The sequence below is a fragment of the Erpetoichthys calabaricus genome, chromosome 1 (assembly GCF_900747795.2).
Source record: "Erpetoichthys calabaricus chromosome 1, fErpCal1.3, whole genome shotgun sequence".
Taxonomy (NCBI): domain Eukaryota; kingdom Metazoa; phylum Chordata; class Cladistia; order Polypteriformes; family Polypteridae; genus Erpetoichthys; species Erpetoichthys calabaricus.
This window is the reverse complement of record NC_041394.2, coordinates 273,608,518-273,623,681: the sequence shown is the minus strand read 5'-3', so window position 1 is coordinate 273,623,681 and position 15,164 is coordinate 273,608,518. Positions and strand designations below refer to the sequence as shown.

Genomic DNA, 15,164 nt, shown 5'->3' with positions numbered 1-15,164 from the left:
CTGTTTTGAAGAAACCACAACTACTGCAAACATTAAGAGGACAACTACAAGAACACTTTTGTTTCCAAACTTGGGTATCTTCGTCAAAACCTTTAGTGGATCATAGTGGCATGTTTTGTATCTTTCCATCATTGCTGTCAAGTGTAAACACTACAGCAAAATTCTTAAATTGTATATACAATTACTAATATACTGTATATGAAGATTTTAGAGATCCTTTTTTGTCAACTTAAATGTTATTTTGTATTTTAGTTTTGGTTTAATATCTGCCAGATTTGCTTACAACCTTGATAAGTCAATAAAAGGCAATGTGTAGCTAAAGCAGATGTTGAGAAGGAAATGAGTTTTAAGCACAGTTCATTTGACTGCTTTATTTTAAATTATAATCCATTCAGTACTTAGTGTCTCACTCCATCTTGGCTCTCTGAAAAATAATTCACACTGTACCAATTATTAAATTAAAATATATTTTTGAGTGAATAACAATCTGAAATCAGTTACTGAAGACCTGCTTGCTAGCTTTGGTTTCTTAAATGCCCAAGACACATATACATAGAATTTGAAATGTTTTATTTTGAAATAAGATTGAACAAACAGTACACTTTGCCATATCTTCAGATTCCAAAGGAAAGCCAACACTATTGGATTAACAATGCAGTATGTTTATTATTTTGTCCCTATAAAATGTGCAATAACAGGTACAAAGACAACCACAGAAACAGATACTTGAATTTTAACACCAAGCTGAATTTCTCCTCATCAAGAGTTTGCCATGCTTCCTACTAGTATAATGACATACATTTAAGGCAGATAAAACAAGATGTTTAATTATAGATTTTGATTATCCAGCAGATTCCTGTCAATCAATAACCAAATAATTAAGATTCTGTTGTATTTTAGTACAACTTAGTGACTGTATTTTCCAGAAACAAGTTCAATTTATAACATTTCTAAGATTATGATCCTGTGATGATTACATTTTAAGTAATTCTAAATAAACTTTTAGTCACAGCAAAAATTAAAATGGAAAGCCAAGGTAGCTTTCTGTTGCTCAGCAGTATGTAACACACACAAATTTACCTACTCAGTCTTCTCTTGTTTATGCCTATTCACAAAGACACATCTGCACTTGATCGTGTGCAGTAATGAAATTTACTCTTCACATTTAATGTGATTTAGCCTGTTTGCTTTTTGAATATATTTGTAGGATTTTAGATCTATTAAGTAAAGCCTCTGATTCGGTCTAAGTGATGGCTACTCATAATGCAATACAAGCTTTTTTTTTTTAAATTGCATTTTCATTTATTCGTCCTGATTTAATGCTCTTTTTGTGACTAACAATCTGTGTATTATTTACAGTGGAAAGAGATGAAACTTACAGTTGGGAAAAGGCACCAATCAAACCTGTGAGAACTAGAGCAGTTTGCTTAAGAAAAAGCTGACCAACTACAGGTAGAAAAGTGTTGGCAGATAATTTAGAACTACACTTGATTGCAGCTACTGTCTCCAAAGGCTGTCCTACAAAACATTAGGTTAAGCTTACCAATACTGCTAATGCCATTTTCATTTGTTTCATCATTTTAAATAGTGTGTTTTGTAATAAATCAAAAGCATCACTTGTGTTCTAACAAATGCGAAATCAAGAATGGTTTCAGTTTAGTAGGGAATCACTCATTTACATATGTTGGGACAACATGATGGTCAGTAGCATTCACATGTGACAGTCACAGGTAAAAGGGCAGGAATTTATGTTCTGTGACTACAATGTCAAAAGTTTACTTATTATTTATTAAACAAACACACTGGCATTCAGAAAAGGTTTATTACTGTGTTCGTCCTCTCTGTTTATTTCTTGCATAATGCACCTGACAGCAAATACTGTATACATTCATGACATAAACAATACAAGAAACTGACAAAACAAAAGCAACAAATACAAAGCTACAGAAACCTCAGTATTCACTGAATGAAAGCCATGTTCGCCCCCTTCCACTATTGCTTCACTGCTGCTGTAGAAAACAAACTAGATGTAGACTCTCATTCAGCCTTGCCAGATTTAAATCTGATACTAGCATGTCTTATGTGTGTCTGTGCTGATGTCTTCTGAATAAGTAGGCCAGGTTATGTTTGAGCCCAGCTAAATGGTAAAGATGAGGTGAAAAAAGGCTTTCATCTCAATGCTCAATATGTAAGTAAATATGAGACATGAGTGATTTTTGCATAGTATACAGAAAAAACTTACACAAGATTTATACTGCTCTTTCAAGAAAAAAAGTCACTGTGACAGACTATAGATTTGCATATGTTTAGTTAAAAAATACCCATTGTATTAGCTCAAACTCAAATACAAGTTTATAAATCCCCTAAAAAATGCACTTTGTTGTTGCAAATAGTAAATAGAGAATGAAGAATCTGTCAGCATGCTGTACTCTCAAAATTTTTCCATACTATTTTGTGTTTATGCAATATTTTACATGTATTTACTCAGTATAGTATTCATTTTTTTTTTTTTTTTTTAGTTCCAGATTATTTACTGTCAGTTAACATGGACAGCAGGATGAATGGGGATTACAATGCATTAGTCTATGTTTTAAACTGAACTTTTACTCTTACAATTGCATGTATTAACTTTTGATGTATTTGTTACTATGAGTATTCATCCATTAACCCATACATGCATTTATTGCACTAACCTATCCGGTTCAGGATCATTAGGGCCAGAGTCTAACCTGACAAGGTCAGAAATTAGGTGAGAAGTTAGAAATGAACTGGCAACCTTATGTTACAAGGTTGAAGTAAACAACTTCACACTGTCTGCACTATAACCAATATCATTTTAAGCGTCTAGAAAATGAAAAGTTCCCCACTTCCCTCTCTTAATTAAGTTTACTTGTATGGCTGATGCCTTTCTCCAAAGTGACTTACAACTTTTTGAGATACAATTGGTTACATTTCTTTTCTTTTTCCAATTGGAGCACTGGCAAGGGAAGAGAATTGCTCGGTGTCACACTGTGTCAATGGTGGAATTTGAACCCACAACCTCAGGGTTTGAAGACCAAAGCCTTAACCACTACGCCACCCTACATACTAGAACGAACAATCTAGACGAGAACAGGCCATTCAGCCCAACAAAGCTCACCAGTCCTACCCACTTAATTCTTCTAAAAAAAACAAAAAATAAATAAATAAAAACAAGTCGAGTTTGGAAAGTCTCTAGAGTCTTACTGTCTACCACGCTACTTGGTAGCTTATTCCAAGTGCCTATGGTTCTCAATCTAAAGAAACACTTCCTAACGTTTGTGAGAAATTTACCTTTAATAAGTTGCTAGCTGTGTTCCCGTGTACTTGATGAACTCTTTTTAAAATAACAGTGTCAATCCACTTTACTAATTCCCTTCATAATTTTCAACACTTCAGTCATGACACCTCTTAATCTTCTTTTGCTTAAAATGAAAAGGCTTAGCTCTCTTAATCTTTCTTCATAATTCATCCCCTGTAGTCCTGGAATCAGCCAAGTTGCTCTTCTCTGGAACTTTTCGTGCACTGCTATGTTCTTTTTGTAGCCTGGAGACCAAAACTGCACACAGTACTCCAGATGAGATCTCACCAGTGCATTATATCCTAATATTCTGAATGCCTTCTTCATGGCTTCTGAACACTGTCAGGCAGTTGATAGCATAGAGTCTACTACGACTCATAGATCCTTCTCATTAGGTGAATTCTCGATTTTCAGACCTTACAATGTATATTCAAACCTAACATTTTTACTTCCTTATGTGTAATACTTTACATTTACTGACATTAAATTTCAACTGCCACAAATCTGCCCAAGCATATATGCTGTCCAAGTCCTTCTGTAACGATTTAACAGATTCCAAATTATTTGCCAATCCATCTATCTTGGTATTATCTGCAAACTTAACCAGCTTGTTACTTATACTCCTATCTAAATCATTTATATACGTTAAAAATAGCAGCAGCCCCAGCACTGACCCCTGTGGAACACCACTCTTATAATATATACAGTGTGTGTGTGGGTGTGTGTGTAAAACATTTAATACTGGTTGCACTTGTATTATAAAGTGGTTAATGAGTAACACAGAGATTTGAGTTGGCTGGTAGGTACAAAATAGTTTTGGGGATTTTAAATCACATTCAGCAAATTAATAGTTTTGTCCATCCATAAAATCAAACAATTATATAATACAGTGATACCTTGAGATACGAGTGCCCCAATGTACGAGTTTTTTGAGATACAAGCCGTCACTAGGTCGATTTTTTGTCTTGAGTTATGAGCCAAAACTCGAAATACGAGCCATCAAAGAGCTTGTCCCTGCACATTCCGAGGAACTGACGACAGAGGAGTTGACAGAACTACATATGCAGCAACATACGGAGGTTCTGCAGGAGATCGGTATCGCGGAGGAGTTTATCTCTTAAAGTGAGATAAAGGAAGTGTTTGCAATGTGGGAAAAAGTTTCGAACTTTAAAGAAAAGAAACACCCTGAAAAGATTTCAACTGATCATACAGTGGCGCTATTTAATGACACTTGCCTAACGCCTGACTTTATTGAAAAGAAACTGAACTTGCAGCTGCGCTATTTAATGACACTTGCCTAACGCCTGACTTTACTGAAAAGAAAATGAACTTGCAGAGCCGCTATTTAATGTCACTTGCCTAACGCCTGAATTTACCGAAAAGAAACTGAACTTGCAGAGCCGCTATTTAATGTCACTTGCCTAACGCCTGAATTTACCGAAAAGAAACTGAACTTGCAGCGCCGCTATTTAATAACACTTGCCTAACGCCTGACTTTATTGAAATGAAACTGAACGTGCAGTCGCGCTATTTAATGACATTTGCCTAATTCATTTCAGAAACAGTCTAAAGGGGAGGACTAAACAAAGCTCCTTGGACAGGTTTCTATTGAAACGCCATGCAAATGAAAGTGATGAAAGCGTGGCAAAAAAGAAAAAAACTAGTGAAAAAGAAAATTAAGTTAAGCAAAAGTGAAGAGAAAGAAAAAAAAATTACAATACGCTAATCAGCTTTGCCAACGTCTGTTTATTTCTTTTCTCTTTTATGTATTAGGTTTTATTTTGTTTGTATACAATATTTGTTCATTATAAATACATTTTTCTTATGTTAAAAATTAATCTCATTTCAATTAATTTCAATGGGGAAAATTAATTTGAGATACAAGCATTTTGACTTAAGAGCTCCGTCACGGAACGAATTAAACTCGTATCTCAAGGTATCACTGTACTGTATATAACAGTAACTTACACCCATAAACCATAAAACAGATAATTGAAGATCAAGGTCCTACAGAAATGGCATTTTTGCCAAACTGTACATTTTGCATCATTTTTAAACCACCTAAACCGGTACACACAGCATAAACTCTTTGCTTCCTTAGTTCTCACTGCTGTGCTGTGGAGGTATTTTGAGGTAATTCTACACTGTTTATATACCACATTCCACTCTCCTATTGCCCTGCTGACTTTCCAAAGCACTCCATTCAGAGTTAATGCCTCACCAGTAATACAAAGACTACTGCATAGCTTACAGGCTAATTATATACTAGTATAGAATTTCCTTTATTAGCAAAATCAGAACATAAACTGCAAAACAAACTAAAAACAAGCTAGAGTCTTTCAAATGTAAACTATATTTGACACAATGAAATATTCTGCCCCATCTGGTTACATCAATTTGTTAATACTAAAATTAGGGAAAACGTTCAGCCAGAATGGACAATATGTATAAAAAAATATTTTAGACTATAAAAATAAAATCACCTTGAACTGGTTAGTAAAATTAAGTAGTAATTCCTCAGATGCGTATCTTTAATATATCTTAATATGTTATTGCTATTTTATTTTTTTATTTACTGTCCAGACATTTTAATTTCAAACAAACATTGCATGTAAAATGAACACAGATGCTTACCTTGTGTAGTCTCCTTTTGCTTCCTGCATTTAGGATAAAAATGTATAGATTAAAATAAGACCAGTAGTTGATGCCTGATCATCCAATATACCTTTGAGTCAAAGGCCCACTATTGATATAACACAAAAAGGGAGGTAAAGCCTGTTTCGCCTTGAATTGCCAAAATTTAGGAAACTTGATCTCTCTTACGGGAGAAAATTCCAAGGGGGTATTACAGGTGACATCTTATAGCTGAGACACCTGCATTTTCCTATTCTAAAAAAAGCTGAATGGTTCAATTAACTTAGCAAGAAAACACAAGTGTGGGTGCTTTCAATTGTTATATTCACTCAACTGTTATTTTAAGACAGAAACCCTGGTGCATTATTTAGGTTTTCTTATTGTTTAGTAAATCAACAATGGTCAGATCCATGTGAAACTAGAGTAAAAAGTAAATGTACACTCTATTTGACCCTATATCCATGCAGTAAGGAACAGAGATGAGGCGGTTAGATTAGCAAAACAGAACATTATTGTACTGTAATTTTATTTATTTTATAAAGCTTTTAATAATTATAATGCAAATACAGACTGATGGAGAGTTAAACTGTGTTAATCATATATATCCTACCTTCAACTATTAAGAATGTCCATCAATTACCGAGTACATACTACTGAATCTCATTAGTATCCTAGAATAAACTACTGTATAAACGGTTTACTAGAATTTGAGGTGGAGCAGTGAAATTAAATAAGTATAAGAAAGTAATTATGATCCCTTTAATATGTTTCAAGAATTTAAGTTGCAAATTTGAAAATGTTAACAAAACAAAACAAAACAAAAAACCAACGAGTTCTATTTACAAATATCTGCTGTTGTTCACTACTGTTTTTGAGTCCGATTATTGTTATGGATATTAATAAATACCAGACAACAGCATCAACTAAAGATAAGGGTCTGGTGATAACAATTTGCTTCACTTACCTGCAAGATGTAGGAAGCTAATTCAAACACCACTTCACTGTCCACTTCAATCAGTTCCTATGGAAGGAATTGTCAGCTGGATTACAAACAAGCAATCAAAATTCTTCAGTCACTGTATTCAAAGATAATTTATCACTTGACTACAGTTTTAAAAAATGAAAATCTCAACTTTTACCCTTGGGCACAACTTCAAGCTATATAAACTATACTATACAGCTTTGACAAACTTCCAAATTGCTAATCGCATGCCCCATATAACCCATTTTATAGCTGCACGTTTACACTTTGGTTTCATGGGAATTCAGTTAAACCTTCTACAAATGTCTTTTTTGTAACGTAGTGAAAACAAATCTATTTCCAGATTTGTGTTTTCTTAGCTTTACTACAGATGATTTTTGAAACTCGGGACAAGCCCTCGCAACAATTAGGAGCTGAAGATGGCTGCATTAGAGGTTTGGCAGGGTACCACCAGAGAAGATAATCAGCACCTGGTGATGCCTATGAATCACAGACTTCATTGCATACATGACATATGCAACAAACTATGTGTGAAACATTATGGTGATCTAAAATGGTGGGACGATTTAGAAAAAGTGCTTTAATTCCTACATGGCTTGACTGAAATGTGTGCAAATACTCTTAAATGAAAGTCTGCAATGTGCACTTTAATAACATCTGAATTGTTTCATTTGTAATTCTAAACTGTGGAGCTGAGGGGTAAATCAAGGAAAAATGTGTGTCCTAAACATCATGGAGGGCACTATAAAGTTATGGGTTGTTAATGCATGATACGGCATTCATATTAAAAACTATTGAAAGGTATGCTGGTGCATGCTTGTGGCTCCTCTCTGCATAAAATGTTTTTAAAAAATGTGCACTGTTTATTTTTTGTATTTCACTGTTGTTTGTTTTACTGTTTTATTCAAGACTACAATTTAACATGTTTTGATCTTGAGTTTGTATTCTGTTTTGATTTTTAATTCAACTGAAATTAAAACTCCCGAGGCAATTGGTTTGAATCTCCTTGTGGTTCACTAAATGAAACTTTCTAATTGCTTTCTGCAGGTTGATGGCTTATTTATGAACATATTTTTTTCAAATTGAAAACCTAATTTTAGGAATATTTCATTTTCTCTAATACGTTGCATCTCTACCAGTATCTTCTGCTTATGCTTTCAATGTGCTGAATTAATGTGTGCCTTCACTTGTGAATTCTTTCATTTATGCGTTAACCCTGTTGATTCCTCTGACTTCTTTTTGTGTAACTCGTGCTATATTTCTGGCCATTCAATTCAGTCATTACCCCACTTATATAAGCTTTTTGTTGAGTCTTGTAAAGCTAAAGTTACCATCGCTGATGTTCTCTGACAATTCATGTTCTATCCCAGACATTTTACTGGAATAAAAACTGCAATAGCACTAGTTTGTGTTTCATTTGGAGACTCACTGTGCTATACCCTGTGCTCTTTTCTTTTGTTAGCTTTGCTATTTCCCATTGCTTTTCCACTATACTAAAGTACTCTCGTGATGAACTTCTCTGTTATTCAGTCTAGAATACTCTTAAAAGCTTTAGCATTCTGCAACACTGCTTATTCTGAGGTAAGCCATCAGGCTCAGGGTTCTTATTACAAGAATGACATTCTGCCAAAGCTGTGCTATATTCAAAGAAACTCAGAATATGAACCTGTGTGCAACAAACGTTCTGTCGTCAGCACTGTCTCAATATAAGGTCCATAAAGCACTTATACTATCCAACTTCATTTGGACTGCAGTCTCTATACATTATGCTTATCTGAAACATTGCAAAAACTAATGATTTTGTGAGTCTAAATGAAATGACTCTGGGGAGGTTTACTTTGCAGAAACTTGCAGCTCAGAGTGGTGGTCCTATTGTAATTGGTACATCAAAAGAATGCCAACAGAATGCCCATTGTCCTTTCAAGTGTTTGGCTCGAAAGCTGGTAACATAATCTGGTCTTTTCCTACCCATTGTACTCTAAAAAGACCCACTGCATTTTGGAGGACAGTAAAGTGATATCTGACTGAACAACTAACTCCATTAAGTTCTCTTTCCCAGGCAGTCATTGTTGTGGGTGATTTAAAACCTACATTGGTATCCCTACATAAAAACTAAATTATGCTATTGGTTCATAGCTTTTTTTTTTTAAAATAACATTTTGCATATTTTTATTCCTGCTTATTGTTTCTTATTCTAATTCAGAACTTTGTTTTTTATATATACTATCAATCTATTATTTTGTGTTTAATGTTTGATATTATGTAGTGTTATTAATTTCATATTTTTGTAAGTTTTAACTTTTTTTTTTTTTACCCTTTTGAATATTTATGAAAGGCTCAGAGCTTGGGAAAGGTGGTTTAAAAATAAAATACATTATTATTATTACTAAGATTATCTTAAACTATGCGTGGAGCCTCTTAAACCAGTTATAATGAAGGTGGTTGGCTTTGTTTCTGTTGCTGAGAGAATGTCAGCTGGAATCTCACACAGCTACCTGAAGAAATAAAGAAGTCCCCTTCAGAAAGTCAGTCAGTCAGTCATCATTTTCTAAACCACTTAGTCCTGAACAGTGCACAAGGCAGGAACAAACCCTGGAGAGGGCGCCAGTCCATCACAGGGTGAACACACACCCCAACCACACACTAGGGCTAATTTAGCATCACCCATCTTCCTACCCTTCATGTCTTTGGACTGTGAGACGAAACTGGAGCACCCGGAGGAAACCCAAGCAGACATGGGGAGAACATGCAAACTCCACCCAGTCAGGACCTGGGACACAAACCGTGGTCTCCTTACTGCAAGGCAGCAGCATTAACACTGTGCCTCCCAATCTCTTTAGGAAGTGCACCTGGCTAAGGGCAACTTGTACCTTTTAATAAACACAATAATAATACTTTACTTATAAAACATTCAAATGTATCATTACTACATTTCTTAACATCTAAACACAAAATATAAAAACATATTTGTGATAAATCTTAATTAAAAACAAGTACTGACAGACAAGAGTACTAAGAAAGTATTTTAGTCACCATGAGAAAACTAATTAAACAAAACACTTTAGGGACAGTGTCTGAGCAAAGAACAAATACAATCATCAGCTGAGGCCTAAGAGAAAGTATGAGCTTCACAGTTCCCAAGCCAGTTCAATAACTCACTCTTTCATTGGGAGCTTTATTATTATCGTAAGCAGTGATAAAGGAACAATGGAGACTTTGTTCTTTCATCTCTAGCTCTTCAGTTTAATTAGCAACAACTGAAAACTACATATTCCACTTCTTTGAAGGAGACTCGACAAGCTATATGGGTCATTGGATCTGGTCACTGTATAGTAGAGCTTGCTATAGAAATTTGAATCCTTTCTACAAGCATATTTACTAAAGCCCAACTGATGAAAGTAACTAATAAGGTTTTGTATAATTTGAAGGAACTAATTAATGAAGAACACTAATGTAAAGATAAAGAAGGCGATAGAAAACCTGAGTATTTTGTTCCTCATATAATCTTAAAATAGAAATCCCTGGAGCACAGAGCTACACTAAATGTGCAAAGTATACATTTCTGAGATAAATTACAGATTCAAAGGTCAACATACTCACAATCCTTGTAGTCAATAGGTATACTGTCTCTTAAATCACAGCATTAAAGAAATCCTGATAATATGCAACTATTATGACACTTGCATTACAAAATACACAACACAATTATATGGTTTGAGGTATCTGTGGCTATCTAATTAAAACTGATTTACTCATGATGGAGTCATCATTCTTTTTATCCCACGAAATTTTTAACAAATTAGAATATTTTTGAGACTTTGGAAGGTCACTTATGGAACACATGACCAATTATTATTAAAAATCAGCACCTCTTAGGCCTCACTATGCTAAAGTGAATGATTCAAAAATAGAACTTATTATTTTTAGGCTTATAGACAGTTATTATAAACATTTCCATTAATGAATATCGGGGAATTAAAAAACATTTAATATATATTTATTTAAAAATATGATTTACACTACATGCAACAAGAATAACATTCAGCCATTGAGACAAACTTCTTTCAAAAGTACTATAGCTTGACTGTAACTTGAATGCAAGTAAAACTGTATTTGGTGCCACCTAGTGCAAAAAAATGTAAAAACATGTACCTACATGACAATCTAAGATATAAAGCACTTTGCTGTTCAGTTCTATAAATTTTACTTATCAGGAAATAAGTAAAAACATGCCAAATATTCAACAATTTTAAGTAGGTGGTAACACTTCCTCATCATCAACTAATTAAGTGCAACTGATTCATAGCACCTGGCTGTAAGTAACATTAACTTATACAGTAATCCCTCGCTATATCGCGCTTCGACTTTCGCGGCTTCACTCTATCGCGGATTTAATATGTAAGCATATTTAAATATATATCGCGGATTTCTGCGGTCTTTTAATTTCTGGTACATGCTTCCTCAGTTGGTTTGCCCAGTTGATTTCATACAAGTGACGCTATTGGCAGATGGCTGAGAAGCTACCCAACCAGAGCGCGTATTACGTATTAAATAAAACTCCTCAAATACATTGTGAGCACGGGGGCTGTTCGCACCCCTAGAGGATACGGCCGCTTCTCAATAAACGCTGAAAGATTACCTTCACATTGCTCTCTTTCTTGCTGGGCTTACAGTGGTGTGAAAAACTATTTGCCCCCTTCCTGATTTCTTATTCTTTTGCATGTTTGTCACACAAAATGTTTCTGATCATCAAACACATTTAACCATTAGTCAAATATAACACAAGTAAACACAAAATGCAGTTTTTAAATGATGGTTTTTATTATTTAGGGAGAAAAAAAAATCCAAACCTACATGGCCCTGTGTGAAAAAGTAATTGCCCCCTGAACCTAATAACTGGTTGGGCCACCCTTAGCAGCAATAACTGCAATCAAGCGTTTGCGATAACTTGCAATGAGTCTTTTACAGCGCTCTGGAGGAATTTTGGCCCACTCATCTTTGCAAAATTGTTGTAATTCAGCTTTATTTGAGGGTTTTCTAGCATGAACCGCCTTTTTAAGGTCATGCCATAGCATCTCAATTGGATTCAGGTCAGGACTTTGACTAGGCCACTCCAAAGTCTTCATTTTGTTTTTCTTCAGCCATTCAGAGGTGGATTTGCTGGTGTGTTTTGGGTCATTGTCCTGTTGCAGCACCCAAGATCGCTTCAGCTTGAGTTGACGAACAGATGGCCGGACATTCTCCTTCAGGATTTTTTGGTAGACAGTAGAATTCATGGTTCCATCTATCACAGCAAGCCTTCCAGGTCCTGAAGCAGCAAAACAACCCCAGACCATCACACTACTACCACCATATTTTACTGTTGGTATGATGTTCTTTTTCTGAAATGCTGTGTTCCTTTTACGCCAGATGTAACGGGACATTTGCCTTCCAAAAAGTTCAACTTTTGACTCATCAGTCCACAAGGTACTTTCCCAAAAGTCTTGGCAATCATTGAGATGTTTCTTAGCAAAATTGAGACGAGCCCTAATGTTCTTTTTGCTTAACAGTGGTTTGCGTCTTGGAAATCTGCCATGCAGGCCGTTTTTGCCCAGTCTCTTTCTTATGGTGGAGTCGTGAACACTGACCTTAATTAAGGCAAGTGAGGCCTGCAGTTCTTTAGACGTTGTCCTGGGGTCTTTTGTGACCTCTCGGATGAGTCGTCTCTGCGCTCTTGGGGTAATTTTGGTCGGCCGACCACTCCTGGGAAGGTTCACCACTGTTCCATGTTTTTGCCATTTGTGGATAATGGCTCTCACTGTGGTTCGCTGGAGTCCCAAAGCTTTAGAAATGGCTTTATAACCTTTACCAGACTGATAGATCTCAATTACTTCTGTTCTCATTTGTTCCTGAATTCTTTGGATCTTCGCATGATGTCTATCTTTTGAGGTGCTTTTGGTCTACTTCTCTGTGTCAGGCAGCTCCTATTTAAGTGATTTCTTGATTGAAACAGGTGTGGCAGTAATCAGGCCTGGGGGTGGCTACGGAAATTGAACTCAGGTGTGATACACCACAGTTAGGTTATTTTTTAACAAGGGGGCAATTACTTTTTCACACAGGGCCATGTAGGTTTGGATTTTTTTTCTCCCTAAATAATAAACGCCATCATTTAAAAACTGCATTTTGTGTTTACTTGTGTTATATTTGACTAATGGTTAAATGTGTTTGATGATCAGAAACATTTTGTGTGACAAACATGCAAAAGAATAAGAAATCAGGAAGGGGGCAAATAGTTTTTCACACCACTGTACATATGGCTGATTTGTCAAGCGATATGCTTCCCGCACTGTGCTTCGCATACTTAAAAGATCAAACAGCACGTATTGATTTTTGATTGTTTGCTTTCTCGCTCTGACATTCTCTGCTCCTGACGGAGGGGGTGTGAGCAGGGGGGCTGTTCGCACACCTAGACGATACGGACGCTCGTCTAAAAATGCTGAAAGATTACCTTCACGTTGCTCCATTCTGTGCAGCTGCTTTATCAAGCGACATGCTTCCTGCACGGTGCTTCGCATACTTAAAAGCTCGAAGGGCACGTATTGATTTTTGATTGTTTGTTTGTTTTTCTCTGTCTCTCTCTCTCTCTCTCTCTGACATTCTATGCTCCTGACGGAGGGGGTGTGAGCAGAGGGGCTGTTCGCACACTGACCTAGAGGATACGGACGCTCCTCTAAAAAATGCTAAAAGACTACCTTTACATTGTACCGGCGGTGCTTCACATACTTAAAAGCCAAACAGCCCTATTGATTTTTGTTTGCTTTTTTCTCTCTCTCGGACATTCTCTGCTCCTGACGCGCACTCCTTTGAAGAGGAAGATATGTTTGCATTCTTTTAATTGTGAGACGGAACTGTCATCTCTGTCTTGTCATGGAGCACAGTTTAAACTTTTGAAAAAGAGACAAATGTTTGTTTGCAGTGTTTGAATAAAGTTCCTGTCTCTCTACAACCTCCTGTGTTTCTGTGCAAATCTGTGACCCAAGCATGACGATATAAAAATAACCATATAAACATATGGTTTCTACTTCGCGGATTTTCACCTTTCGCGGGGGGTTCTGGAACGCAACCCCCGCGATCGAGGAGGGATTACTGTAATGGGAAAAGTGAAGTACTTAATTTTGGTATTTTAAAAGTCAAAGTTATTTCTTCAAAATCATGGTATATACTATTTTGAAGTATACATATAACAATTTACATAAAAATACCTAGTCCAAAAATGAAAACAACAGCCTTAAAACTTAATTAATGGATACACTTTTATAAGCTAAATCTTAATACTTTCTGGGCCTATAGGTATGCCGTAATATCAGATAAACAGCACACTTCTGTGCAGAGCATCATTTGTTACACTCCAAGCTGGAATATAACTGTTGAAGAAACAGAACTCCAGAGACATAAGTAGGTTAATAAGCAACCTGAAATTACAGAAATTTGGTAAATCGGGGGTGAACAGTGGAAACTCTGGCCACGATGGCAGCTGAAAACAGACAAATGAACAGGAAACTTGTCCTTACCTCAAGTAAACTGTGTGTGTGTATATATCATAATAAAAAAATCTTGGGAGGAGACGTGACTTTTTAAAGAGACTTTTTGGGATGAAGTCCCGCGAGAAGGAGACTTTTAACATAAGATTCTTTCATGTCACGCTATACTTAAAACCTTTGGAAGCAGATCTCGTGAGACAGTAACTTTTGCCATTAGATTCTTTCAAGTCACACCCTACTTACACCACGGTCATTTAACCTCTTAGTCATGTGAATGCTTTTGGTTGACATAATTCCTGCACTCTCAGCTCTTATAAATTTTATCAGGACAATAATTTTATACGTTTTATACGTTCTAGATGACACGTCAACGACTAAGTGATGAAGAAAGAGCAGCATGGTGAAAAGAGACCCAAAAGCATTGGAGAGAAAAGAATGCAAAAAAGAAAAATAATAACCTATGTGCAAATTCTGAAAATAAGGAAAGTAATAATCAGCCTGGACCAAGTGGATTTGAAAACCTCGCAGGTCCAATCGGGGTCAGAAATAAAAGACAAAGAGTAAAAGACAAAGTAGAATTTCATAAAGACATTCAAAAATGTTGGCACGAAACATGCAGAGCAGGTTAGAGATTATGAAAGCAGTGGAATTCGAAAGGCTCAGAAAACTGATAGTAAAGATCACATTAGCGCTAACAAACGGAAATTAT

At 35.8% G+C, this 15,164-nt stretch overlaps 1 protein-coding gene across 4 annotated transcripts in view; it reads right to left on the bottom strand.

The window, feature by feature from the left end:
* Nucleotides 1-15,164, bottom strand: part of frmd4a (FERM domain containing 4A) — a 449,055-nt gene that overhangs the window by 66,448 nt on the left and 367,443 nt on the right. For all 4 annotated transcript variants that reach the window (XM_051931569.1, XM_051931568.1, XM_051931567.1 and 1 more), the window contains exons 6-7: nucleotides 6,918-6,974; nucleotides 5,954-5,976 (exon numbers count right to left, since the gene is read on the bottom strand). In XM_051931569.1, coding sequence (XP_051787529.1) covers nucleotides 5,954-5,976; nucleotides 6,918-6,974 — 80 coding nt within the window. The remainder of the gene's footprint in view (nucleotides 1-5,953; nucleotides 5,977-6,917; nucleotides 6,975-15,164) is intronic.